This window comes from Sander lucioperca, chromosome 9 (genome assembly GCF_008315115.2).
Source record: "Sander lucioperca isolate FBNREF2018 chromosome 9, SLUC_FBN_1.2, whole genome shotgun sequence".
NCBI lineage: Eukaryota > Metazoa > Chordata > Actinopteri > Perciformes > Percidae > Sander > Sander lucioperca.
The window spans coordinates 10,276,940-10,302,295 of record NC_050181.1 but is presented as its reverse complement, the minus strand read 5'-3'; the positions used below and the strand labels follow the sequence as shown (position 1 = coordinate 10,302,295).

Genomic DNA, 25,356 nt, shown 5'->3' with positions numbered 1-25,356 from the left:
CTTTGTGTTTCTTTTCATTATGGTTGCCTGTTCAGAAGTCAGAGACGATGTAAGTTTGTACTCTTTCTATTTAGCTATTGTTAAGCTATTCCTGAGTTGTTTCAGTCTGCAATGAGTACTGAATGTTAACCGTTTTACCCTGTGATGTGAAGCTGTTAGTTTATCTGTATTTTGCTAGCTTGCTAACTTTCCTGTTCATCACACATGTTACTAGCTAGTGTGTGATATGTTTTTTAGGGCTTTAATCATTACTGTGCTGGAGAGGATGTTCATTTTACTTGCACAGTGTGATAATTGTACATTTTATTTCAGTATGTGTTAATATTTGTTATTTTTAATATAATATATTATATATTTAATATTTGTTAATTCCTTTGGCTACAGCCTTGCCTAAACATTTGACATAATATAAACAATATGATATTCAAACTTTTGATTCCTTTCTTTAATAACTACATAACACAATACTACACTACATTTTAAAATAAACTACTTGCAATACTTAAGTACAAAAAATGTTGAATACTTTAGTATTTCTACTTAAGTGTGGTGCTTAAAGAGCACTTCAACTTCTACTCAAGTCACTTTTTTGATAGAGCACTTGTACTTTTACTCAAGTATGAGTCTGTAGTACTTTATACATGTCTGTCTAACTGCAAGAAACAGGATGTCTATGTACCTGATGTGTAGACTGTGCGTATGTGTCCTTTACCAATTAGTATTTGTGCAAGTAAAGTTGCTTGAATACATGAAGGAGATAAAAAAAAAAGAAATAAAACAGAATCTTAATATGTTGAAATGTGAGAAGGGTTGCTATGGCAGTTTCCAAGCACATAAAAAGCTCAACTTGCTTCTCTAAATCTAGTAGTCTCGCCACCACCTATGATACACCGGCAATATATAGATGCCATCTCTTTACTCCAACAGTTTTTCTACAACAATGATCCATCAAAGCGATGCAATTGCCCTGCACTACAAAAGCTTGTGCAGCCGTTTCAGTATTTTAACAGCCTGGCTCTACAGTGTGGTCTGGGTGAATCTCAGGAGGAGGCTTACATCCAGGTGCTCCAGTGTGAAGATCACAGGGTCGGCCACAAACACACGGCTGGACTCCTTGGTGATAGAAGCTGACAGGATGTGCGAGTTGACTGTGAGAGAGAGGTTGCGTTTGTTTAGATCCCCCATTCCCCTCAGTGTGGCATTCTCGGTGCTGAGGAACTGACCCAGGTGTTTGTAGAGCACAAATACTAGCTTGGCCACACCTGCAAATGGCAATTATACAATCATCAGACATACAGAGGGAGCATAAACAAGTGAATTACAAATAATCTATTTAGTGAAAATTAACATCTTTATTCAATGTATGAATGCACAAACCTTAAAGGAATAGTTCCTTATTATGAGAACAACGTTCACAGACTTTCTTGAGTTAGATGCAAAGGTTGATACCACTTTCCTATATTTTTTTAACTTTAGAATAAGTGTATATCCCAAATGTATTTTACCAAAATGTTCCTTTAATGAACTCATTGCTGCCCCCTGTTTCCATAAAATGATAAACAAGTTGCTCTATTTTTTGCCGAAGGCCACAGATGTAAAAGCTGTTTTTCTATAGGGGCAGCATTGAGCCCATTATGAATTTGCAGTCCTGGATATGGATGCCTTGCTGCCATTTTTTTCTCAGTAGCCAATTGCGGTACCCTGGCATTGCCAGACTTATTCGCAATTATGTATTAGTCTGGAACCTTTCAGGTCATTTTCGATTTCCAAGGGGCATTATCAACAGCACAGACCCAAAGGCCTCTGAATAGACCTACAACCATCAGAGCAACGAAACGACAAAGCACTGAGTGACACATGGAAGTTGAGGCGGTGCTTGGTACGTTTTGAAGCAGAAAAATAAATGGTGGCCGGGTCACAAACTTTCTCAAATTAAAGCTAAACACTGAGGCATAAATATGCAATACAGTAACAGAATCCTGATTCTCATTCAATCAGAACTGCCTAGTTTGACAGTTTCATCTGAGTTTCGTGAGCCTGGTGCATTGCGCTGGACGCAGTATGCCAGTTACATTTGGTAACTTTGTTCTGTGTTTTTACATTTCTTTTTGTGTACAGAATCTGCAAACAAAAAATACATCATGTTAATTAGCATAATATTTTAACTTTTGACAGAGCCAGGCTAGTTGTTTTCCCCTGCTTCCAGTCTTTAAGCTAAGCTAATCACCCCACGCGTTTGGTTGTATAATTAACGTATAGATATGAGAGTGGTATCGATCTTCTCATTTAACTCTCAGTAAGAAAGCGAAAAGGCGCGTTTCCCAAACTTCTCCATTAGAAATATCTGATGTGACAGCCCTCACCTTTATTGCACAAAAGACAACTAACTAAACATTTTTTACCTCACCAGTCAATTGCTGAAACAACCCAAAAAGGAAAACAAAAGCTGAAAATTAATCAGGATTAAATGTTTTTGTAGCAACTGTTTTTCTCACCATTTTTGCTGTTGACTTTGACCGTGTTGGAGGAAAGCTGAAGAGACGCTGCACCCTTGCTTGTCTGAGGAAACCTGAAGTCTTGCACTTGACCGTCGGTGCTTAACACGTACACATCCAACACTGAGAGATGAGGGGAATGAGAGAGAGACAGAAATAGAGAGATGTATTACTCATTGGCGGTACATAGTGTTTAATGGCGCTCTACCGCTAAGGCCCAGCAGGGTATGTGTAAAGACCTGAGGTTCATTGTACCAGAAACAGAATCTAATCTTATTGGCAAGGCCCCGTAGAGTGTCATTTACTTAAAAAAAACATGTCACTAAGCTGTTGGTTAGCATTGTGAAAGCCTCCTAGGCGAGAGCAAAAGAAGAAATAACAACAAAGGTGGTGACAGAAGATGAGTAAATGCAAGCATGCAGCCTACTGCAGCATGAATGTCAAATATGCATAGGATCAAAAATATCATTGAGCTTTTACTTTTTCTCTCCCCTGTGGGTTCAGATAACTCTGGGCTCGACGAGCAAATCTCTAAAAATCTTTCAAATTCCAGCAGCCCCTCTCGCCGGTTTGCCAGCTGCCGGGTGGTGCTCCCTTTGATGTGTGAAATTACTGAAGGGTCAGGAGGACACACGTATCAGCACACTCCCTCCTGTCAGAAACGGCCTCACTTCCTCAGATAGATGGCTTCTGACAGACGGAGATGAGGAATTGTTCCCCTGTCTAGTTTCAAGCTCTCTCTTTGCTCTTCCTGCCCATGCCTTCGTCTTGGCCTTGTTGCTCGCCTGGAGGTGCCGTTTTGGCTTCGACAAACTGCTAATTAGGAGCAACAATCACTTTCACATTTTTTCCAACCCTTCAAGGGAGGTCAGGTTGTATGTTTCTTCATATGGCTGTTTTCATGTTTCTCTGCTGGAATATTATCTCTAATGCGCAGATAAGCAAGAGTTTGACAAGCTCATAACAACTGCCTCAATGCAGTGATTAAGTAGCCAATATACAGCGTATTATACAATGTAATAATCAGTTCTTTTGGTAGAGACGGAGCAACTAGTCCTTATCAGCTTAGCTAACTACCACTTAATGGGAAAGGCTCAGAGAGAACAGATAGAGTGCTGTATGAATGGAACAATGGCATTCAATTGGTTTCTTTGTTTTCTCCCAGAGGTCTAGACAGTTCATCTTGAAGCACACATTCAATGAGGTGACTTTACTATGCAAGAAAAAGATTAAAAATCAATGAGGTATAAGACAAAAAGGGTGAGTAGGAGACCATAACCATAGCAACAAAGAGCTATGAGTAGAAATATGACAAGTCACAGCACCAAGGTGACTTAAATGAATGATAATCAATCATGTTGCTAATATCTGCCTGTGAGAATATGTATTTGTGGACATATTTGCTTTTTTTTTTAGATAAATCTTTTATTGTGACATTAGCAAGATGTGGCCATTTCTGAAATCATATTCTTCTTGGGGAATAGCTAAAAAAGAATTACCCTGAAGACAAATGTACCAGTTTGAAACAATTTTACTGAGGTGGTGCACAGACAAAAAGAAAAATAACCATCAGCATCATAAATTGTCACTGACAGACGTGTACCTGTAGTTTTGGTTTGTTTTATAGTTATTGGAAAGAAACTTACTGATATTCTCTGCGGGCACTTTTACGATCGCCGGCTCGATCAGGTTTTCTGCAAGGACAAACGCCCCTTCCTCCAGGGTATCCAGTAGCATTGTGGCGGCATGCGTTTGTTCCGTGGAATTCATGTCTTTCCATGATTTCAGAGCTTCTGGCCTCAGGAGGTTGTCAACAGTGTCCACAATTGCCTGTATCCATGGAGACACGTAAAATGTCAGCGTGCTGTTTCCTCCCATCATAACTTCAGTTTAATAAAAAAGCGGGGACCAGGCAGCAAATGATAAAAAGGACATGCATGGCCAACAGTGACAGCAGCAACAACAACTTACACTGAAATATCAAGATCACTCTGACTAAGTCACAAGGGTTCAAGAAAGTCAAGGGTAACTAAAATAATAATGATGATAAAAAATGCATTATGTATCGTTTAATATTCTGTTTACGAAAAATAAGCCTAATCAAAGGAAGTCTCTTTTGGACCAATTTCTTTTTTGAATTATGTAAAAATGCTTTAGGGGAAAAGGAAATACAAACCAAATGTTTTTTCCCTTCACTGGATTAAATTGTATACAATGATGCTTTCTCAATTCCTGGTTTTGATTTTCCAAGAGAACAATTACCACCATGAACAATAGTCTTATTTTCCTAACATGATCTGCCCACAATGGCCTTGGACACTATTCTCCTGGAGGAAAGTGGGCATTGTCATGAAATCCATGTCCAGAGTGGCAGTTTGAGTCAAGATGGGGGAACATTTCTGCTTGTTTTCAATGGCAATCCTTTCATTTCCTGCTTTCTGATAAGCAGTAAGTAAGCAAAACATTCCACAAAACCCACACAAGTATCATATGTTGATAAAATAACAGTTTCCTTTGACCCTGGAAGAGTTCATGACTCCTGCCTGACACAACAACCACAACGTCGACAGTTGTAAGATTCAGAATCTAGCTCAACCCTTGGTGTGGTAAATCAGAGTGACAATTTAACCATAGGTGCCATTAACCACAGCAATGCCCACCACAATAACGGTAATTAACCACAACAAGCCCTTACTCACTGTACCAATTAGCCACAGCTGTGATTATCCAAAACACTAATTGACTACAGACAGGATTATCTGTGCGCCTGGAATAATAAGAAAGGGGATCAACCAAAGTCTGCACCAATATATGATTAACCGCAACATTTGACCACTGAGCTCATATCAACCACAGCGATGATGACTGTATCCAGACACAGGGCTCTCAGCGTGTCTTTATATCTCGGCCCGAGCACAGAAATCAATCTCTGTGGCCCTGACCTTGCAGGCAACTGGAAGCCTGTGAGCTGTGACTATGATGGGAAGTAAGTGTCTCTCTCTCTCTCTCTCTCTCTCTCTCTCTCTCTCTGTGCAGGACAGAGGGCAGTGGCCATTACAGGGTTGTAACCATTACAACCAGACAGACACTAAATGGTCTTCCAACACCCCGGTGAGCCATCCTCAAAGGACCCATGAATCCAAAAGGAGAATAAAAGGTCGTCTGTCTCTAATTTGTGTAGCACAGAAAGAATCTGTGTTCGAACTGAATCCTCTTTAATTCTTGCCTGGGTGGAGGTCACTTTACTTTCCTCTTGCTACTAGAGGAGCCCCCATAGCTTACTTTAGTTAAAGAAATGAAATGAGCTTGGTGAACAGCTCTGACTTCAAGAGCAACAGCAGATCTCCCGTCACATCTAGATTATCTGAAACCTGACAACAGAGCCAAGAGGAGGTGCAGAAGTCTAGTTTTCTCTCATACCACTTGAATTACAATATGCTGAAAGGTTATTATGGATGTTTTGCCCAACAACGCCAAAAAAAAGTGCCTACCACAGCTTAAATGTAGGCACAGCAGTGAACAAAATCCTGATGTTTGGAAAGTGTAACGTTTACCGTGTTCACCATCGTAGTGTGGCTTGTTAGCACGCTAACATTTGCTAATTAGCACTAAACACAAGGTACAACTGAGGCATAGACATATATACGTAGATACCCCACTGACGGCTGCTGTTCAATGAAGCGATCAATGTGGCCGCCATATTGGTCCAGAGTAGCCGCACCTCCTAATGCATGTTTGTCTATCAAAGCAAGTGGTCTATCCACAATTAAAATCATAATTTCTCACAAAATTTTTAAATGATTTTTTGGTTTGTTAGAAATGCTATTTATGATTTTTTTAAGACAGGGCTTTATGGGGATTAACTCATCGCTGTTGCTTAGTTTTGGCTTTTCTTTCGCATGAACATCCAAAAGCAGGACAAAAGTCTATGCTTTTCTATGAGTCTTTATGGTCAGAACGGGTCTTTCTCCTCACCAAGATGGCAGTGGTGGCAGAGACGCATCTCACAAGCCGGATGTGGTATCTACGTAGATATATCTATGCAGCTGAGGCTGATGGAAAGTCATTCGTTTTGCAGTTTGGACAAATTAATTGGATTATTTTTACCTAATTATGGCACTGGATGAGCAGTTAAGGGTTATTGTTCAAAGTTACAACTCATCCTGAGGGGGACGTGAATGTCTGCACCACATTTTATGGAAATCCGTCCAATAGTTAAGATATTTTACGCTAAGGGGAACTCCACCAATTTTACACATCAAAGTCTGTTTACAGGTCTTGGGGAGTACTACTGCATATCTGAAATAATTTGTACAAAGCATTTGTGTCTCCAGAGGGAGTGGCGCAAAGCTTGACAAATTACCTCACATGATGTCACTTGAGTCACTATCAGTTGGGGCAGACCTTTGTAGCCCGCTCCTCATATCTGCCTCAGGCAGCTACTATTAGCCGCTACTTGCATAATATGCCCAAATCTCTGCATTAACTGTTGAGCATTGTGGGTAATGTAGGTGCCAGGTTTTGCCGAGGAAGAAAAATGCATGGAATAAAAAGATGATGGTTCTAGTTCTGCTGCATTGGTTTTGATACTTTTGGTATTGGTTTTTTTGTGACTACTGTGTTATAGTACACATGTTATAGTTATAGCACTCTTTTAAAACCACAAATGTCAACCTCATGGTGGTGCTAGAGGAAAAGTAAGGGCATCATAAATACATTAGGATTCATCCTCTGGGCACCATGAATGTCTGTATAAAATTGAATGTCAATACATCCTACAGTTGTTGAGATATCTCAGTCTGGACCAAAGTGGTGTACTGACAGACTGGCCGACATGACCATCCATAGAGCCATGCTGCTAACACAGCTAAACAGACATTCTTTAAATCAGCTGAGGGAAATGCAACACCCTTTTCTTTCAGTAAAATGAGACCTAAAGTGAAAACAACTCAACTTTATAGGGAGCCCCATGAGCCACTGAATTGTGTTATGCCATGCAAGGCATCTCCTCCCCAGTGTTAACACCATGGCCTTGTCTTTGAGTAGAACCTAGCTGAGGAAATATACTCAGCACAACAGAGGAAAAGCAAAATGTCTGGAGGAAAGACTGAAAAATCTGAATGGAACACAAACATATTAATGGGCTCAGAAATTAATCTCACAGATAAAACACGACTGCAAGGGGTGAGGAGACTTTTTTTTTTGCTAAGGGGACAAGGGAGACTAGAAATTGTACAATGTAAGCAAGTGAAAATTAAGCACACTGCCACTTTGATCACACTTCTGGCTGACAGGGAGACGCAATTACGACCGTGGGAAGGCAATTATTCACACAACGTATGAAGAGCCGACAAGAGAGACAGAGAGAGAGGAAGAGTGGGGGAGGAAGAAGAGGAGAAGAGGGAAAAATGAAAGAAAGATGTACAAGTGATAGCACACAGAGGAGGGGAAACAAGACAAAGACAGAGTGATATTAACGGTGGCATCCTCAGACAGACTGAATGACGGGAGAACAGACAGCGAGTCAGACGAGGAAGCAGCCACATCTTGTATAAGCAGTTCACCAGGCACATACTGTAAGAAGACAATCATGGACATAGAGACAGACAGTGCTGCATGCTGCCGGTCAGGCGTTAGGGATCAGGGTACAAAAGCAACACGGAAAGCCTACAGTAGTAGTTATACCTTCATGTACGCCCTGCATGTCTTCTCTCTTTTTTGAAGCTTTTCCACAAAACAAGAGGATCAAGCACAAAAGACAGATTGTAGAAAAAGGTGGTAAGAATACAGGAAGCATTAAATCATGCCACTTACCATAAAGTACAGAATTAATGAAAAGAAGGAAAGGCACAGGTCTATAAACTACAACCGTGAAATGATCCGACAGCTCTAAATGCTTTTCAGGGGAATTCTAAATATGAATATGGATCACATAATAGTGAGGGGAAGGGATGAGAAATGCACAGTAGTGTGGAGGAAAAAATGCTGAGACTAGATTCTGATGCTCCCCATTAGCGATGCTTTAAAATACAATGAGAAGATAAACAATGAGGGATAAGGTCATTTGTATTGCATGGCATGAAGAGCAAAATATAGTAGCTATTTTGTAGAACCCTTTGTCTGTGTCTTGGCACTAAATAAGTTACCTTCTCCTACCTAATAAGAGTCAAAGTGGAGAAAATCACATACTGTAAGTCTCACAACAAAGAGATAAAATGTTCTTTGTATCCAGATTACAACCGCCACATCTTAAGCACCTCCTGCAAACACACACAGGAAAATGTTTCTTCAACCAAGACAAGATTGCTGCCATGGACACCACCATTTACCACTTGTCAATTTGTGGGAAAGGGCTGCGTGCAACTTTAAGAACCATACCAGTGTTTTAGCTCCTTGAACAAATCATGTGTGTATGATTTCTAGTAAAGACAATAAAACTTGCAAAGCCACGGGTATGGTGCTTTAACTTCTGTCATTGCTGTTTGTCATCAGCCAATCGCACGCTGTTGTTGTTGTGATGTACAACTCAGTGAGAAACCTGGAAGCTCTTATCTTCATATGCGTAACAGCAATGTAGCTGTCTTGAACAAAAAGGCACAAACAACGGGCGTCATTTCGGTGAAAATAACCTTGTTTACAGAACAACTGCTGTCAAGAAAGTCTGAATAATAATATAATTTTTCAAACTGTCACTCATCTCTCCGTGAGACTGCCTGCAGCTGAGAGATGTAAGTAAGTCTTGGGCCTACTCTTTTCTTGACAAATGCCTGCAGAAGTTCCACACTTGTCAACAATGAAGAGTTATTCTTTGTGTTGGCGGGAGGCTCATGGCCATTAGCTCCTTTAAGGTAGAACTGCCAGGTGAGTCTGTGTTTCCAAAGCCGGTAATTACCAGGGAGCTGCAGAGGAATGAGCTTCCCCTCAGGGCTAGACCTGCCTCCCTAGCCCCTGAGACTGTGTGTGTCCATGAATGTGTGTGTGTGTGTGTGATTACATGTGCAGGTTTGTGTGTATTGGTAGGTGTCCTGCTAATGAATGTTCTGAGTCATGCTGACACAGAGTTGGGGCAAAAGGGGGATGAAGTTTACGCTAGACAGGGATTTCACAGTACCTTGTTGAAGCTGCGACCAGCTGAGTCCTTCTCGCTGGGCCTGAGCTCCTGCAGCTGAGCATCCAGGATATCAACGAGCTGCTCCATCAGGCGCACCGAGGAGCTGACGTCTCCGGCAAACACCGGGCCCTGTGTGTGGCGTGCCAGCTCATTGGCTAAATTAGCAGCATTTTCGCCACTTCGAATCTAAAAACAGCAACGGGGAAAACAAGGGGGTGTCAGTGAAGCGTCATTGAAGAAGGCCTAAGATGCTTCTGCAAGCTGAAGCTAAAATAATGAATCCCACACACACCACAGAGTCATAATCCATTGCTTGTTTAGAAGGAAAGAAAGGCATTGTGTGCAGAATGAATATAAACACTGGGATTGAACACAATAGCATAACTGTAACACACAAGCTGAAGAAACTCTGAAACGATAAGCTGTCAGTGTTTGTATTCTCATGTGTGATCAGTATATTCCACCAGTTATTTTCAAGTGTTGCCACCCCCCCCAACCTGCCTTAACTGAGCTGAGCATACTACATACTAATCATTAGTATAGACAGTATACTGTATACTATATATACTTATATTCATGGTATGATGCTTCAATCATACCATGTACCAATCAATTAACTTGTCCATTTTGTACTCAGAGGAAATGAAGCAATGCATGCACGCACACGCACACGCACACGCACACGCACACGCACACGCACACCAACCAAAATAGGTATAGGTATGTCATAACATACATAATTACGAGTTACTAAGTGGGACAACATGCATACCATTCAGATTCCAAAGTGTAATTCCGAGTCGGATATATCAGACATTTTTGGCAGCTGTGATATCTCCAACTCAGCGAAAAAAGGACTACAGAAGTGTCAAGTGGAATAATGGCTGCAACACCACCAATGTTGGCAATAACATCTAAATAAAATTCAGTATCAGTGCTAATACACTCAATTCAGCCAAGTATACCGTTTTGAATCTGGTTTCACTTGTTAATGAGCAGCAAATATGTAGAAATAAAAACATATGACTATATTTCTCTTCTGCCACTACAAGGCTAGCAATGGGTGTAACCAACTTGGAATAACAACTGAGCATTCCTAAATTGGAATAACATGAGATTTTCCCATTCTTCCCATTGTGCCAACATGGAATGGATGCAGCATAGATGTGTTTTCAAAGAATAAATTATTACTTTTTAAGATCATTCTGAAGCTGTATGATCACGATCAATTTAATCTATTTACATCAATTTATTTGAATGTTTTGCATCTCTGAATAGCTTCTATATGAAAATAATGTTAACCACACACTCAAAAAGCAAGCTGATTTGCTGTGGATACTGCCTGTTTCTTTAGAATGTTTCAGACTTTTTCAAAAAACCTGCATATAATCAGTAGTGTATGGAATTGAGGCATAGTTCTTGAGTTTGTCACATCTACATTATCCAAAATGCCCACTGCGAGCACCCAGAAACCCTCTCTGAACCTGCTGCATGTGCAATCCCTTTTTCAGTTCAAGAGAAATCATTTCCTTAAAATTCAATATGTTGTGCGTTTGTGTTGCATTACGGTCCTTTCAGCCTTCTGAAACTGTTATCTGTGTGCGTCCATTAGATTTCTAAGTCATTTCTCTCTCGGATATTTACCCTTGACCAGTTCTCTGCTGGTATAAGAAAAATAAACTGAGCAAGCAAACGGGTAAAACATTGCTATTAGATGTTTGATTTGAGGCGTGTAACATGTTTGTTTGCTGCTATATTTTGTAATTGACACATTACTGTTTTACCTTTTGTGCCACTTGAGTCACCCAGTGGGAGGTGCAATTGCTGAGGTCTGGGCCTTTGGAGCACCAGGTCCCTGTCACAGTGCAGAGGAAGGAGGCGATGCCTGCAGTACCACACAATAAACACAACAGTTGGAGAGAAGCCAAAACCTTGCTCAAATACAATTCTTTCTGCTGATCCCTCATTCACATCGACTCTTTGGTGCAGGAAACTGTTTGGCAGGAACAACCACTTCTAACAATCTGAAAGGCTGCTTTGTACAATTAACACAAATAAAACAAAACAAATTATAGAAGGCATACTATAACACTGTCAGGTTCCTACATAGTTTGGACAAAACTGACAAAAACAAAACAGTGGACTCTGGTTTGTTATTGTCTGGAAACATTTTTAATGCTATGCATGTATGTCTAAATAAAAAATAGAAGGCCCCCCCCCCACTGACAACAGCAACAACATAATGTACTGTATGTAATCCAAGATGTGTTCCCTTTTCACCCCCACAGTCAAAACATTGTCTCTTTTAAGCTTTCCTCCTCCAATAGCCCCGCTTTATATTTTGACAGTTCTGTCAGTCTCTGTGATGAGGTGTTAAGGTATCTCATGAGAGATTCCTGTGTGAGTATCATTGTCAACTGAAGGGGTATAACAGCACAATGCTCCCCTTACTGCTGACTTCCTACACTTCCAGAAGTTATATTAAATGTCAGACATAACTGTGAATATACTGTCTGAATATAATTCAGACAATAAGTAAACAGTGGACGTTGGTACTATATTTTTATGACACGCCACTGTTTTTGAAAATGACAACGACAGAAGCTGTAGTATAAGCAGTCCATGGATGTTCTATATAGAATATATATAGCATCCTGCAGGCAGAACAGTGGGTAGAAAAGGTTTACATTTAGGTTTAATGGAATACAGTGTAAGTTTAAAGAACATTTTACATAAAGTTATAACATTAATATGTTTGTAAGGGATAATGTAGAGCGAGGCGGTCATTACAGCGAATACAACCCCAACAGGGTGATGCAGGACCCCGACATGGGGTTTTCCCTACACAGCTGATAAATTAACCAGACTTCTTTTTACCGATTGATGGATGTCCTCCAGAGTGATCAGAACTGCGCCCATGGCAATGCTCTGCTATACATGACAACTGTCTGTTATGCTTAGCAACGGTCGGTTTTACAGAATTAGCAGATGGCAGAATGCCGTGATTGATTCAGAATTAAGTATTCAACCAAGCCGTGTAATAACAAACACTAACACACAGATAGTGGGCTTACCTCTGGTCCCTTTGGGGCAGGGCCTCTCCACAGTGCTTCCAGTGTGGGTCTGGGGCCAGTCGATGGCTCTCCTACGGGTTGTCTCACAGAAGCGTCTGGGTGTTGGTGGCAGCTCAGGGACGGTGGGCTCTGCTGTACCTGAGCCACGATTGTCCTCAAACGGGTCCCTCCCATCTCTTGGATCTGCTCCTGCTACAGTGGTGTCGCCCTGACTCTTCACAGTGGACACAGCGGTGGTGGTGACCACAACAGTCTTGGGTATGGATGACGAGAACGAGAAATCTTCACTGGTTGGCACTAGAGTGAAAGAAGAGTGAAGCTGTTAGAGCCTGAGTCATAAATGTCCTTGCCTTGAACTCCCATTGTTTTCAGCAGTAGGGGAACTGCAACTGTTTGGAGTCCCGTGGCTTGTTGGTATTGCTAGAGTTACTGCTGCCCATAATTCCTGGAAATTAAAAGCTTCGTGCAGCTCGACACATCTATCTCTTGCTAGTTTTAGTTTACTTAAGCCCCTAAATAAGACAAGCAGTGGTGGTCGGGCATCCTTTGACAAAACACTGATTACCTTCTAACAGAATCAGTACCATGGGCTGATTAAATGTCAACAATGAAGACAAAGCCTGTCTGTGTTTAACTTTTTTCTACCTAGTTCATCTCTCGCACTTTGATAAAGCTAGTGTGCAGAAGGAGAACTGCACTGCTCCGAGCGATGCACATGGACGTGTGTAAGTGCTTGTGTTTGCTCCATTGCTCAGGTGTGTTCCTGCTTAAAACCACTGGGTATGCACAGATGGATAGCTGCTGCAGAGAGCCTGGATATAACTAGGAAATGAGAGCAGAAATAGGAAATCTATATCTATCTATATAATCTATCTATATTTTATACAGTATAAATAGCCAATGTGAATACAAAAAGAAAACACAGTGAATGTTTGTATGTGCTCTTCTGTATGAATGATCATACATTTTTACTCACAACCACCTGCTTGTATTTAGAGATAAAAGCAGCTTTCAACAATGAGGTCTACTGTTGTGAAAGGCACTATAGTGTTCACATTCCCTGGGTGCTTCTGGGAAAATGCAATATCATCCTATCTGACACTCCATCATCCAACACATATCTCTCCATTTCCTGAGAGAAAACGGTGACACAAGCCCGCATTTCATGTTTCACACTAATCAGCCAGTCATGAAAATCTTTGCTTTTTCATTCCAGTGAAATATCTGTGTTTATTACAAAGCTGATATCTGGCGATGAGGTCTGGAGGCCACAGCAGGGAGGAAACAGTGTTCCTGTGATGCTTACTATAAAAAAAAATAAACTCCAAACCACCCTACAGTGTTGGCTGTAGTTGTGACATTTTACTCAATGACCTTTTCCCCTGGCAGGAACCCTAGCTAATTAACTTACACTCAAGTCATTGTGTTTCTGTCACCCACACATTCACAGGTTGGCCAGCATGGTTGCATAAGTAACAGCTGACATGGGCGGTTTTCACGAGTAGGAATATTTATAAAGTTTAAAAATTAAAGATTAAAACAAACAAAAAATGTCGCTTTTTTTTTTTTTTAAATATTCAAATATGGGTGCCCGGATAGCTCAGTTGGTAGAGCGGGTGCCTAAATATAGAGGTTTACTCCTTGACACTGCGGCCGCTGTCGACTCCGACCTGCAACCCTTTGCTGCGTGTGATTCCCCCTCTCTCTTCCCTTTCATGTCTTCAGCTGTCCTGTCAAATAAAGGCCGGAAATGCCCAAAAAATATTCTAAAAAATATATATATATTCAAATTTGTTGTGTATTGCCAGTGAAGATTTTTTATTGAATCAGGAAAAAAAGAGATGATTCATAGGCTGACTCTGTTGATTCAATATACGCATATAATGCAATACAAGGGCAAGTGTAATTGGGTTTGAGAATATTAAACCTCTCCATACCTGAGCAAACTCCTGCTTTTTCACTGGCTAATATGAGCCCTAATTTGCATCACCTGAATAACCTGCTCCTGAGACCACATTGCTTTAACTCATGAGCTCAAAGCCCTCTACCACCCACACTTCAGCATAAATTATCATACTGTACAGAGACACATTTTGTTCTGTCTTGGCATTTTTTGTCTCTGCAAACGCTTTTTTTTTGTTGCATATATTAAAATTAGCAGTTCAATTACTTCAGAGATGCTGCAGTACATGTTAGGGCTGCAACAAATTACTACTTTCATTATCAATTAATCTGACGATTATTTTATTGATTAGTCATTTAGTCTATAACATGTCACAGAATTGTGTACAATGTCAACCATAGTTTCCCAGAGCCCAATGAGACATCTTTAAAATGACCGTTTTCATCAACAAGAGTCTAAAACCCCCCAAAAAATTCTCCTCTTCTAGCTTTAACAATCGGATGACAATTTTTCAGCTTTTTTTCTGTTTTAGACTGTTGATAATGAAAATAACAATAATTTAAAGACATCGCCTTGGGTTTCTGGGATGTTGTGGTAGGCATTTTTCACTATTTTCTGACATTTTAGAATAATATACTGATTGAGAAAATATTTAAATTAAACCAAAGCATAAATAGTAGTTAATCTTAATCACTCACACAATCCAATGGAGATAAAACCTAATGAGCTTTATATTCTATATGATCATTTTAGTTTTTGAAAAATTCTGATTTTTAAATATGCAGAATCATGAAATCATATCAATTTAATTAGGTCGATGATTGTTTTAAGACCAGATACAATCTTTGTGGCTTTTTACAGTCAGCATGTCTTGGGTTATCAGAGTGTGATTGTTAAAGCCATCGAGAACATCATATTTATTTAATACTACATCAAGTAATGTGCTTGTCAGATGTCGAAGCATATGTGGGTTTATTTGATGTCTCTGCACCATGCGTGCTACAATTTACTTTTGATTGCGAAAAGCAAATTCCCCTCCAGTGAGATCCTTGTGTCCTCTGATGGCACTCAACCAAGAGAGGGCTGCACCAATTAGCTGCCATTTCTCTCAAGAGGCAGTGAAGTCACTCTTTATGGGCAATCTGACACCAAAGGCATATTGTTGCCATATGCTGAATAATACCTCTTGTAAATAATGGAAGAGTTTGAGATTAAACACTTGACAAATGGCTGTCACCAGAGTCGAAACCAGAGTGTGTAAATTAAAACAGAACTAAAAGAAAGGAAAACCATTATGCAAGATCATCAATCAAGACATCAGAGATGAAGCAGAATTAGCTTTATCACTTCATAGCCCCCAGAGTCATCTGCAAGGAAGATGACAAAAAAATATTAAACCATAATCAGATGATTGGAAGTCTAGATATTCTGTTTGTCCTTGCTTTTGCAGCTTACACTGCTGCACTAAAAGAACATTTTATCTCAAATGACACACACAGTCAGAGCAGTAAACATTATTTAACTGTCCATTTAAACGCCAGGATAAATGGATCATAAGCCGTCTAATACCAGCCAAATCAAGCTGCTCTTAATTGGTTTACATTTTTGAAGATAAATCACCTACAAGGCTAATTCTCCCAGTAAAATGACAAATAGACACATATAGTTGAAAGGAAATATCGAATAAGCATAGCTCAGTTATTAAAGGGTGAAAATCAATCAATCAATCAATGTGCGCTACAGTCCCCTTTCTTTTCCTTTGGAATTTGTCCTCGAACTGAAAAGCACCAGAGTGAGCTGCATACTATCTAAACTGTATGAAATGGTGAGCGAACTTCCTATTGTCGATCCACATTAAAAAGAAAAAACACAGCTGTGACAGTTTTTCTTTTTTTCATCATACTGTGAACTTGACCAAATGCAGGAACAACAATAGAGCAAGGTAAATATACTGTATGGAAAATATAAGGCTATAGCCAGCAACTGGTTAGCTTAGCTTAACATAAAGACAGGAAACGGGGAAACAGCTAGCCTGGCTCTGTCCAAAGATAACAAAATCCAAGTATCAGTACCTCTAAAACTCACGTTATATCTTGTTTGTTTATTGCGTACAAAAAGTGTAAAAATGACAATTTAGCGTTTTATGGTGGGTTATGTGCCGTAAACTTTCCTGGCCAGGCCCAGTTTCTTCCTGTAGTGTGGTTGCCTGGCAACTGCTCAGAGCTAAGAAAACATCCGGAACATAACCCCCAGTATAACAGTGAATTGTGGTTGTTGCACTACGTTTTTTGGACGGATTAAACAAGCAAGATATAACGTGTTAATTAAGGTGTTGGGCAAGTTACTTGAAAAATGTAATCAATTACTTATTACTCATTGAAAAACTAATTAATACTAATTACTCAAAAGCTAAAGTAATCGTTACATTATGTGTAGAAATAAAAATAAAAAACACAGTTTAACAAATAGTCTACATTTTGGAGGTATTTACTGACCATGAACACCTATCTTAAATGTTAACTGTAACTGTACCTTAAAAAAGTAATCACGACATACACATTACTGAGTTATCAAATACTGCCCTACACTGTTAATTAGTGAGCTTTAGGTTCTGGTAAATTGATTTTGTTACCTTTGTGCTAAGCTGCTGGTACCTTCATATGTACTGTCCAGACATGAGAGTTTTATTGAGCCTCTCATTGAACTCTCCCCTAGAAAGCAAATAAACGTATTTACCAAAATGTCCAAAACTTTTGCTTTAACCAAACAAATAGGCATGTTGCCATGCTGACGGTTCCCGATATACCACAATAAGTAAAGACATGGTGTGACTCCATGTGTGTGGGTCTTCATATATCTTTATTCATTGTGCATTTGAGCTTGACTTAATAACAAGACTGTATCAGAGGATAAGAACTGTGTGAGAGCTACAGTTGGTCTTTTTTGCCTCTTTACCTAGAGCCAGTGCTAGTAATTAATGACAGGGAAAGTCCCAGAAGACATGAATTTTACATTAGGCTGTTTATATGCGCTCATGCTGTTCTGCTTCATCCAGGCCTACGTGATAGGAGTACAAGGCTTGGCATGGAAGGTGCAGGGCCACAAGACACTTCATCTGCCGTTTCTTATCCAAAGCTGTGGAATATGTCTTTATTTCTGCTTAATGAAAAAAACTCAAGCCGCTGAGAAATTGTTGCAGGCCTCACTGCTTAATTGACATTTGTTCTTTAAAGAGCAGTAGATAGAAAAACCTCTGCCGGACATATCCTGTGCCTGTGCGGTTAATTTATGAGGCCTGAAACTGGGTACTGTGGAGCAGCAAACATAGCATAGTCACAACTAGACGGTCTGAGTCAGAGGAAGGTGGCTCACAATAAAGACACATGCATGCAGACAGAAACATATATGTGCAGACAGAAATACACTCCGAAATAAGGAAATATACAGAGCAAAAACACCCTAAAACTCTGTCGTCTAGGCCTATAACGTCTAATTTAAATAATTTCCTGCCATAATCTTGCCAGCGTTGATGCATGGCGAGAAGCAGAACAATTAGAGCTCTTGCAAATCTCCTGACTCCATTACTTCAGCCTCTATTTCTGCTGCCGAACATCATGCTTCAGAGGGTGGAACACAGGCTTAGTGCATGATACATCCATAAATGTCCTCTGTCTTGACGGCTCACCTGGAGACGTTGTTCAGGGATATAAAAGCATGCCAAAGTGCAGCGAGGTGCACAGCTGAGTTTAGCCACAAAATGGCTGAGCAAAAAACTGTGCTGTGATGATAGATATCTATCATGTGGCATGCAGGATATGAAATAGTGGTTTTGCTTCACATTTCAATTCAGCGTAGAGCCCACTTGTGCTCACTGCTACTGGATTACGGCAGTGGGCAAAGCCTTTTGGACAAAGCCATTCATTTTATGCCCCTTGTCTTTAAGACCTCAGATCAATACTACCTCAAATACAAATTAATTTTCTCCTTTCACTCCTTGTTAGTTTGAAATGCTCTTGGTGATTGCCGGCTCCTCTGATTGTTTTTGTTTTTAATTCATTGGACTGAAACCAGTTAATGCCTTTGCACATCACAGAGAATACATTACTGACGTCTTTCTAAGTTTTGTAACGCCGGGCGCTTTGGTGTGCTTTTTATTGGCATGCACCTCTAAGGAGGTGAACTCTTTAAGTATTGATCATTGCTGTTTTGTGTTCACAATGCATTAGCAGGGCGTAGACATTTTCTTTAAATGCGTGTGAATTGTTTGGAACAATAAGCAGAAAGATCAATATGGGAAAAGATCTTAGCTAATCACCTCAACCAGGGCCAGAATTAAGACACCTGCAGTGTTACAAACACTGTACACAAGGTAAAGGAAACTGCAGACAAGTTGCTAAGGTCAATTATTTTCTGCTTTGATCACTTTGCTAAAACTCCCTTATAAACCCCTAATCCTGCAGACACTTTAGCACCTCTCTGGATGAGCATTACAGCCAAGGTTGATGCTTCTGACAGAAAAGGACACAGACACTCATTGTGTTACACAAGTTCTACAAAGGAGAGAAATACACTGGGTTTGGTGTTCGAGGTAACACTCTCTGTGGTCGATGAATCTTAATGGGCACAATTAATTTCCTTTACGCCTCAAGTGCCCCTCAGTTTCAGAGAGAGAGACATTATTTCAGCACCATTAGATTACCCTGCAGAATAGGTTGTTTAATTCAACGCCATATCATAGGCAGCAATAAATTCTAATAGCTACACAGTAAAGACGTTTAAGGTGTAGATCTGAAAAAAAAAAACTAATAAACAAGAACCAATTATTTTCAAGTGCCATTCACAAAGCCTGGTGTGCTACTGCTGGACGTGGCATCTAGTCATGACTCATCTCTCCTTCTTGAGATCACAGCAGTTCAAATTGTCCCATACACTTAATTATACACCATGACAAGTTCTGCTGCAAGGACGCATTTCTGATTAGATCCCAATAACAGAACAGCGGACGAAAACGGGTATTTAGAATAATTAGTGAAATCAACAACTATGTTCTGTTGGGTTCCTTGATTAAACGCACTGTTCCTGATGCAAGTGGCAACGCTAAGCCTATGTGGCATTAATGTTTACCGAGGCTTTACGCTAGCTGAGAGCACATTAAACCATTCATTGAAAATGCTCTGTGATGGCCACTTTCCTCCTCTCCCTGAGCCTCTTTTGAGACAAGGAGGGTAATTATGATAATTCAGTTGTTAATTACATTAACATACATCAGGACGTGAACAGTTGAGCAGGCAGTTTGGATGCATGGAGAACTCATTAAAGTTTGAGTAATTTTCATATCTCCTCTAACATACTCTTAATTGAGGCTTTGGTTGTTCAGCAGAACAGACACAAACTCATCTGTTCTAACAAACAGACCCCCCCACCCCTTGGGTATCGAGTTATCGTGCTGGGGAGATTCCAGGGAATGGCAGGAAAACAAACAGACTTGTTGACAAGAGGTTAGAGTTCAGAAGCACACAGCCGCCATTGAGACATCAATGTTAACCCCCCTTCAACAGCTCAAGTCAAGAATCAGATTTCCCCCTGGCCACCCCTCCCGAATATCCAGAAGTTAAAAATCATAACGTTTTTCAGACCAGCGCTTGGGGGCAACCTGAGCTTCTAACATAACTAGAGATCAAGTCAAGATCCTTGTTCCCCCACTTCACACAGGAGACTCTCTGTGGGATAAGGTGGCTGCAGTCAGGTAATTAAGCCCATTATCATCTTAATGTAAGGTCCCTGTCTGATGACATATATGTCACCTCTCAACACTTCACAGATTAATGTAAGCTCTCGAACTGCCTGACACAATTCTTCACTGTAATTGATCTCTCTTTCCAGCTACTCTTCTACACTGATTCACCATGTGGTACACAACTCACACACTTCAGCCAGGTGCTTTAAAAATATCCGGCCACAACAGGATGGCTATTTTCCTCCTTAACTATTGTAAAAAAAAAAAAAGAAAAAAAAAATGTATATATTCATAATGGTTTCAGATAAAGCCAGAGATTAAAGGATTTGATAGGGTCCAAGCTTCAGCTGGAGTGAGTGCCTGAGCTTGCCTCATGGTAATAAAGAAACGGGTTTCTGAAGAGGAGCAGTCCCACTAGGAGCTATCCCTCATTCCAAGGTGAACCTGGAATTTCTGTCTGCAAATGAGCCCGTTCCCCAAGACTAACACAACCCCCTTTTCTCTATCACCTCTGAATTGCATCCAAAATTAAAAGGCAGCCATCTGTGACATGCCATGCTGCAACCAAACAATACATCAATTAGAAAAAAGAAGAAAGTGAATGAAACCAAAAATGGGAGCAGCTCTCACCTTCAGCAGGATCCGGTGGCCCGAAGTCCAGGTCGTAGCGCAGGATGTAAAAGTTATTCCACACATATAGCTGGTTGTCTCTGGGGTTGTAATCCACAGCAGTGATGTACTGGTACTGGTTAGGGAAGAGGATGTCAGTGTACTCGCCCTGGCTCAGCTTGGTATTGTAGATGTAATCAATTTGGCTCCTGCTGGCCTCGCTTTCGTTCTCTTCGTAGGTCGAGCGCACCACGTGGAGCACACCGCACACCATAAAGGCGTTAGAGGCAGAGCGCTTGTCGTACGCTGTCTCCCATGTGGCCTCAAAGCGGAGAGTGTATGGGTTGAGCTGGCTCACTACAATGCGCCCATTGTTCTGCTCCGTGGCGTAGATTACCCATAAGCCCCTCTCGTCTACTGCTAGGTCAATGTCCGTCTTGCCACCCCAGCGGTAAGGTGAGGTGTCGTGATAGTTGGCATTATTAACAATAGCCTCGCCGCTTTTGATGCGAGTGCGCAGGTCAAACTTGACAATGTTGCGAGTGCGTTCCTTGTTGAAGAAGATAGCCCCATCGTAGGCCACGAAGCCTGTTCCGTCAACACGGTGCGGCAGTTTATAGGTGGTGGTCTGGCGACCATTTTTGAAGTCCTCTAGAGAGGCGTACTCGATGAGGGTGTCAGTGCGGTACGGAGTCCAGGGCATGAAGAAGACTTTGTCACCGGCCTGCAGTGGGTCTTTGCACCACGATCCCGCTTGCTGCTCTGCCTCAAACAGGAAGGTGGCGTCTCCTACACCCTTCAGAGTCCCGGGACAAATGAAAACTAGTGACAAAGAAGAGAGTGAAAGAAAATACAGTAAGGTAAAATGTTTCAAACGTACGTGACACATTTGACACGCATCATTCTTGCTGCTGTACAACAACAGTACGGGATAAAAAAAAGATCAGGGATTGTGAATTTGGAGGAATGTTTTAACTAGTGCTTTTGTACTATTGCTAGTGGATAGGGAAAAAATTAAATAAACGGACGTGTCATAGTGATTATTCGGAATGAGAAATGTGTGTGACGTTAAGAGAACTTGCATCTCAAGGGTCTGCTGCTACATCCTAACAGGGACAAAACAAAACAAAATGTGAACAGAAAGGGTAAAAAATCCTGCAAATAAAAGACATGGGAAATGGGGGAAGTAGAGTTCACAACTTAAATACCAGCCTGTCTCTGACGTCAAATGCCACATGAACAGCTGGGTATATGGACACACAGCACATGCATTCTAACATGACTGAGGTCATAAACCAAAATGAAAAGGGAACAGACTTCACCTCTTGTGATAAGAACGAACAACAGGTTGTCAATGGTGGTGGCGGCAGCAAAGCAGAGGTAAAATGAACGTGGAGGTTGGGGAATAGATCGAACAACATTGGTAAAGGATTTTCACTAGGCTACTTCTATGGCAGAACACAAGAGTAACCACTGATGGGTGAGGGAGGCCGTGGCACTGTTCCCATTTAGACGGTTTTAAATTAATTGGTACTGGCTAAAAAGGGACACAATGAATTCTTGTTTTCCTTTCAAACTTTTCTTTTTGTCTGTGCCAATCTCACTCAGCCATCACTGCTATTTCACATCACGTGCTATGGGTGCAGCAGAAGTTGGGCCAAGCAAACTAAGACTGCCAAATAAGAATATATACACATAACTAATCATTCTTCAAGGGTTAACAAAAGTGCTAGGCAAGAGTCCCTGGAACAAATTAACAGCGAACAGTTGGTGTTTTCTTTCAAATTGCAAGGAAAAAACTACATCCGTTGACCGTGGATGTCATTTGAAATTCTGTTCTGAAATTCATTTGGACTCCATGGGTGCAAACAATCCTCCTATGGGTTTAGGAATTGACAGGAGAGGCAATCAGGAGGGGGAGGAGATGTGAGGGGAGCTGTACTCAACACCACAGAACAAGGAGCCAGAGGGGGGGGGGAGGACCAGACCACTCATTTACCTTTTTGCTCCACTTCTATTTCAGGCATTGGAAAAGAAAGCATAAAAGAGTGCAAAAGGGAGAGAAAGGTTATCATGAGTCAACTACCAGGTACAAAAAGAAGAATTAGCTGGAGGATATGACCATGAGATGAACTGCAGGGCTGCTTTGGGAAGAAGAGCTCGGAAAAAAAGTGTTTGTTAGTGAAACGGCCGCTCATCCTAGGATATAAAAACAGACAAGTTATGGCTGGAGACAGGCTATGTGCCATGAATTCTAGTGCATTTAACTTTTGATTCCTTCTTAGTGCTCAGTCTTTAACTGCCAACAAAATAATGCATTGGCTGATGTAAAAGCAGTATAAATCCCTCTAAAAATGCTTCTCCTAAGTGGCAAGAAAAAAAAACATCTCCTGGTCATATTTAGATGGATAACATTCTTAGAGAAACATCACTGGAGTTATTTTTGGCATGTATTGACTGAGGGTGGAGTTTATTCAAACTTTATAAACACAAATCAAAACTCGATTCCAAACTTGCTCGGCCACACACGTAAAACCTGACACGGTGCTAATGTTACAAACTCTTAAATGAGCCAAAGAGCGCAACAGCACACGAGATGACTGATGAGCAGTCGGCCTAATATGGAGTTTCTTTAGTGGACTGTTGAAGCCGCATAAACTCTGGGTGGAGTGGGGGAGAGGCTGGAGACAATATGTGAAAGATTAGAAGTTGGAAAAAAATGAGAGCACAGAGGTTAGTCGGGGACAGGAGGTGAAAGGGAGGTCTGTTTGAAAGAAGAGGAAAAAAAGGGTGAATATTTCTGAAAATGTTTACAATTCATCAATTTAAATACTAAGTACTTTCACAGACAGGAATGAAGCCTAAAGCTGCTCTTACAAACTACTCTAAAACACCCTTTTAAAGTAGATTAACTCATATCACATACCAAAGACAGGGTTTAATATAGTGCCAGTTTTAACCAACTCTACAGTACATTTAATTAAATCATGTTCACAGAGAAACACTAAAGCTGATCTGTGACAGACTACAGGAATTTGGTTAAACTTTTATGATTATTATCACTTATGCTGTTTTACAAGTCTCTGTAGTATGTTTCCACAGGACATTAGTGAACACAATGTACTTTTACTAAACTAAGGCTTAAAATGTACCCATTTCTTTGTAATCTATTCTTTATTATGTCAGCAAAATGCAACAAATTGTTATTAAAGCTATAGAAAGGGTCAGTTCACCCCTAGTGCTCTCTAGTCATGCAGATAGTTTTGGTTGTATTTGCCCAGGTTTGGAAATATCTGCCTCTGAGATTTCTTCCACCACCCAAATACAATAGAGGTGAATGGAATTTTGTTTGTGCTGCTCACAGCACAAACAAATATAGGGACGAGTTCTTAAATAGAAAGTTGTTCCAATCATTTTTTTACGAGAGTCCTTTGGATTATCCAGAGTAACAGGAACACTGTTTCTGAAGAAGATGTTGCTGTTGAGATTCATTGAGAATTTCAATTTTCTAATGTCGTGGCCACCGCATACTATAAACCACAAATTCCATTTACTTCTATTGTGCTCGGGGCAGGCATCTCACATCTCACACCTTGTATCTTGTATTAAATGCAAATGCAGTATTGAATCATCTTATATTTGAATGATTTCTAATCCCTTTCCAAATCTGATTAGGTTTAGCTTTCAACATTTTGAAATAACTAAAGTTATGTATAACTTAAACTCAAAGATTTGATTTAAATCTGTTATCACTTACACTAAAACACTACAGTTTTATTGTATAACCGGTGTATCCTACTTTATTTTACACCTTATTTTTACAACTGGAGAACCCTTCCTGATGATCGAAGTTGGTTTTGTTGAACTACAAAAACATCTAGTCTACTCGCAGTCAAAGGGTGATGATTCTTCTCCCTCACAAACAATCTTTGGCTGACACTAGCTTGTAAAGAGCACATTAACGAAAACAACCAGAAGTTTGATTTAAAACATTAATAACAATATAAAATGTAATTTCCCATTGCAGGATTTATAAAGTACACATTATTCTTATTAGTATTATTATTATTAATAATACGGTCCAATAAGAATGTCTTGGGTAAATAGCCAACCGGGAACTAGATCAAAAAAGGAAGCAGCTATCAACACCCAAACCTAAAGACGGATATCTCAAAACCTGCCCAAATTAAACCAAAACTATCTGCATGGCTGGATTCCACTGGAGGCAATTGAGACTTCTTTTTTTGTAATTTAGGTGAACCAACCCTTTTTAATGACTGCAACCCTTCAATGCATCAACTTAATTTATCATTATTAATGCTAGTCTTCCGGTTGAAGTATCATCTGTAAAAAAAAAAAAAAAAAAAAAAAAGAAAATACACTTGCAACTGAAGAGTATACAGACTGTGGTTACAGCTCATCTGTCT

At 40.4% G+C, this 25,356-nt stretch overlaps 1 protein-coding gene across 13 annotated transcripts in view; it reads right to left on the bottom strand.

Annotated features, from left to right (window-relative positions):
- The window catches only part of LOC116046013 (adhesion G protein-coupled receptor L2-like), an 87,481-nt gene that overhangs the window by 17,797 nt on the left and 44,328 nt on the right, over positions 1-25,356 (bottom strand). For 7 of the 13 annotated variants that reach the window (XM_031294123.2, XM_036005081.1, XM_036005084.1 and 4 more), the window contains 9 exons: positions 22,929-22,943; positions 20,951-21,751; positions 12,681-12,977; positions 11,391-11,491; positions 9,607-9,792; positions 8,181-8,219; positions 4,142-4,325; positions 2,496-2,618; positions 1,057-1,262 (listed from right to left, as the gene is read on the bottom strand). In XM_031294123.2, the coding sequence (XP_031149983.1) occupies positions 1,057-1,262; positions 2,496-2,618; positions 4,142-4,325; positions 8,181-8,219; positions 9,607-9,792; positions 11,391-11,491; positions 12,681-12,977; positions 20,951-21,751; positions 22,929-22,943 (1,952 nt within the window). The remainder of the gene's footprint in view (positions 1-1,056; positions 1,263-2,495; positions 2,619-4,141; positions 4,326-8,180; positions 8,220-9,606; positions 9,793-11,390; positions 11,492-12,680; positions 12,978-20,950; positions 21,752-22,928; positions 22,944-25,356) is intronic. The other 6 variants (XM_036005077.1, XM_036005080.1, XM_036005076.1 and 3 more) reach the window with 3 other exon arrangements.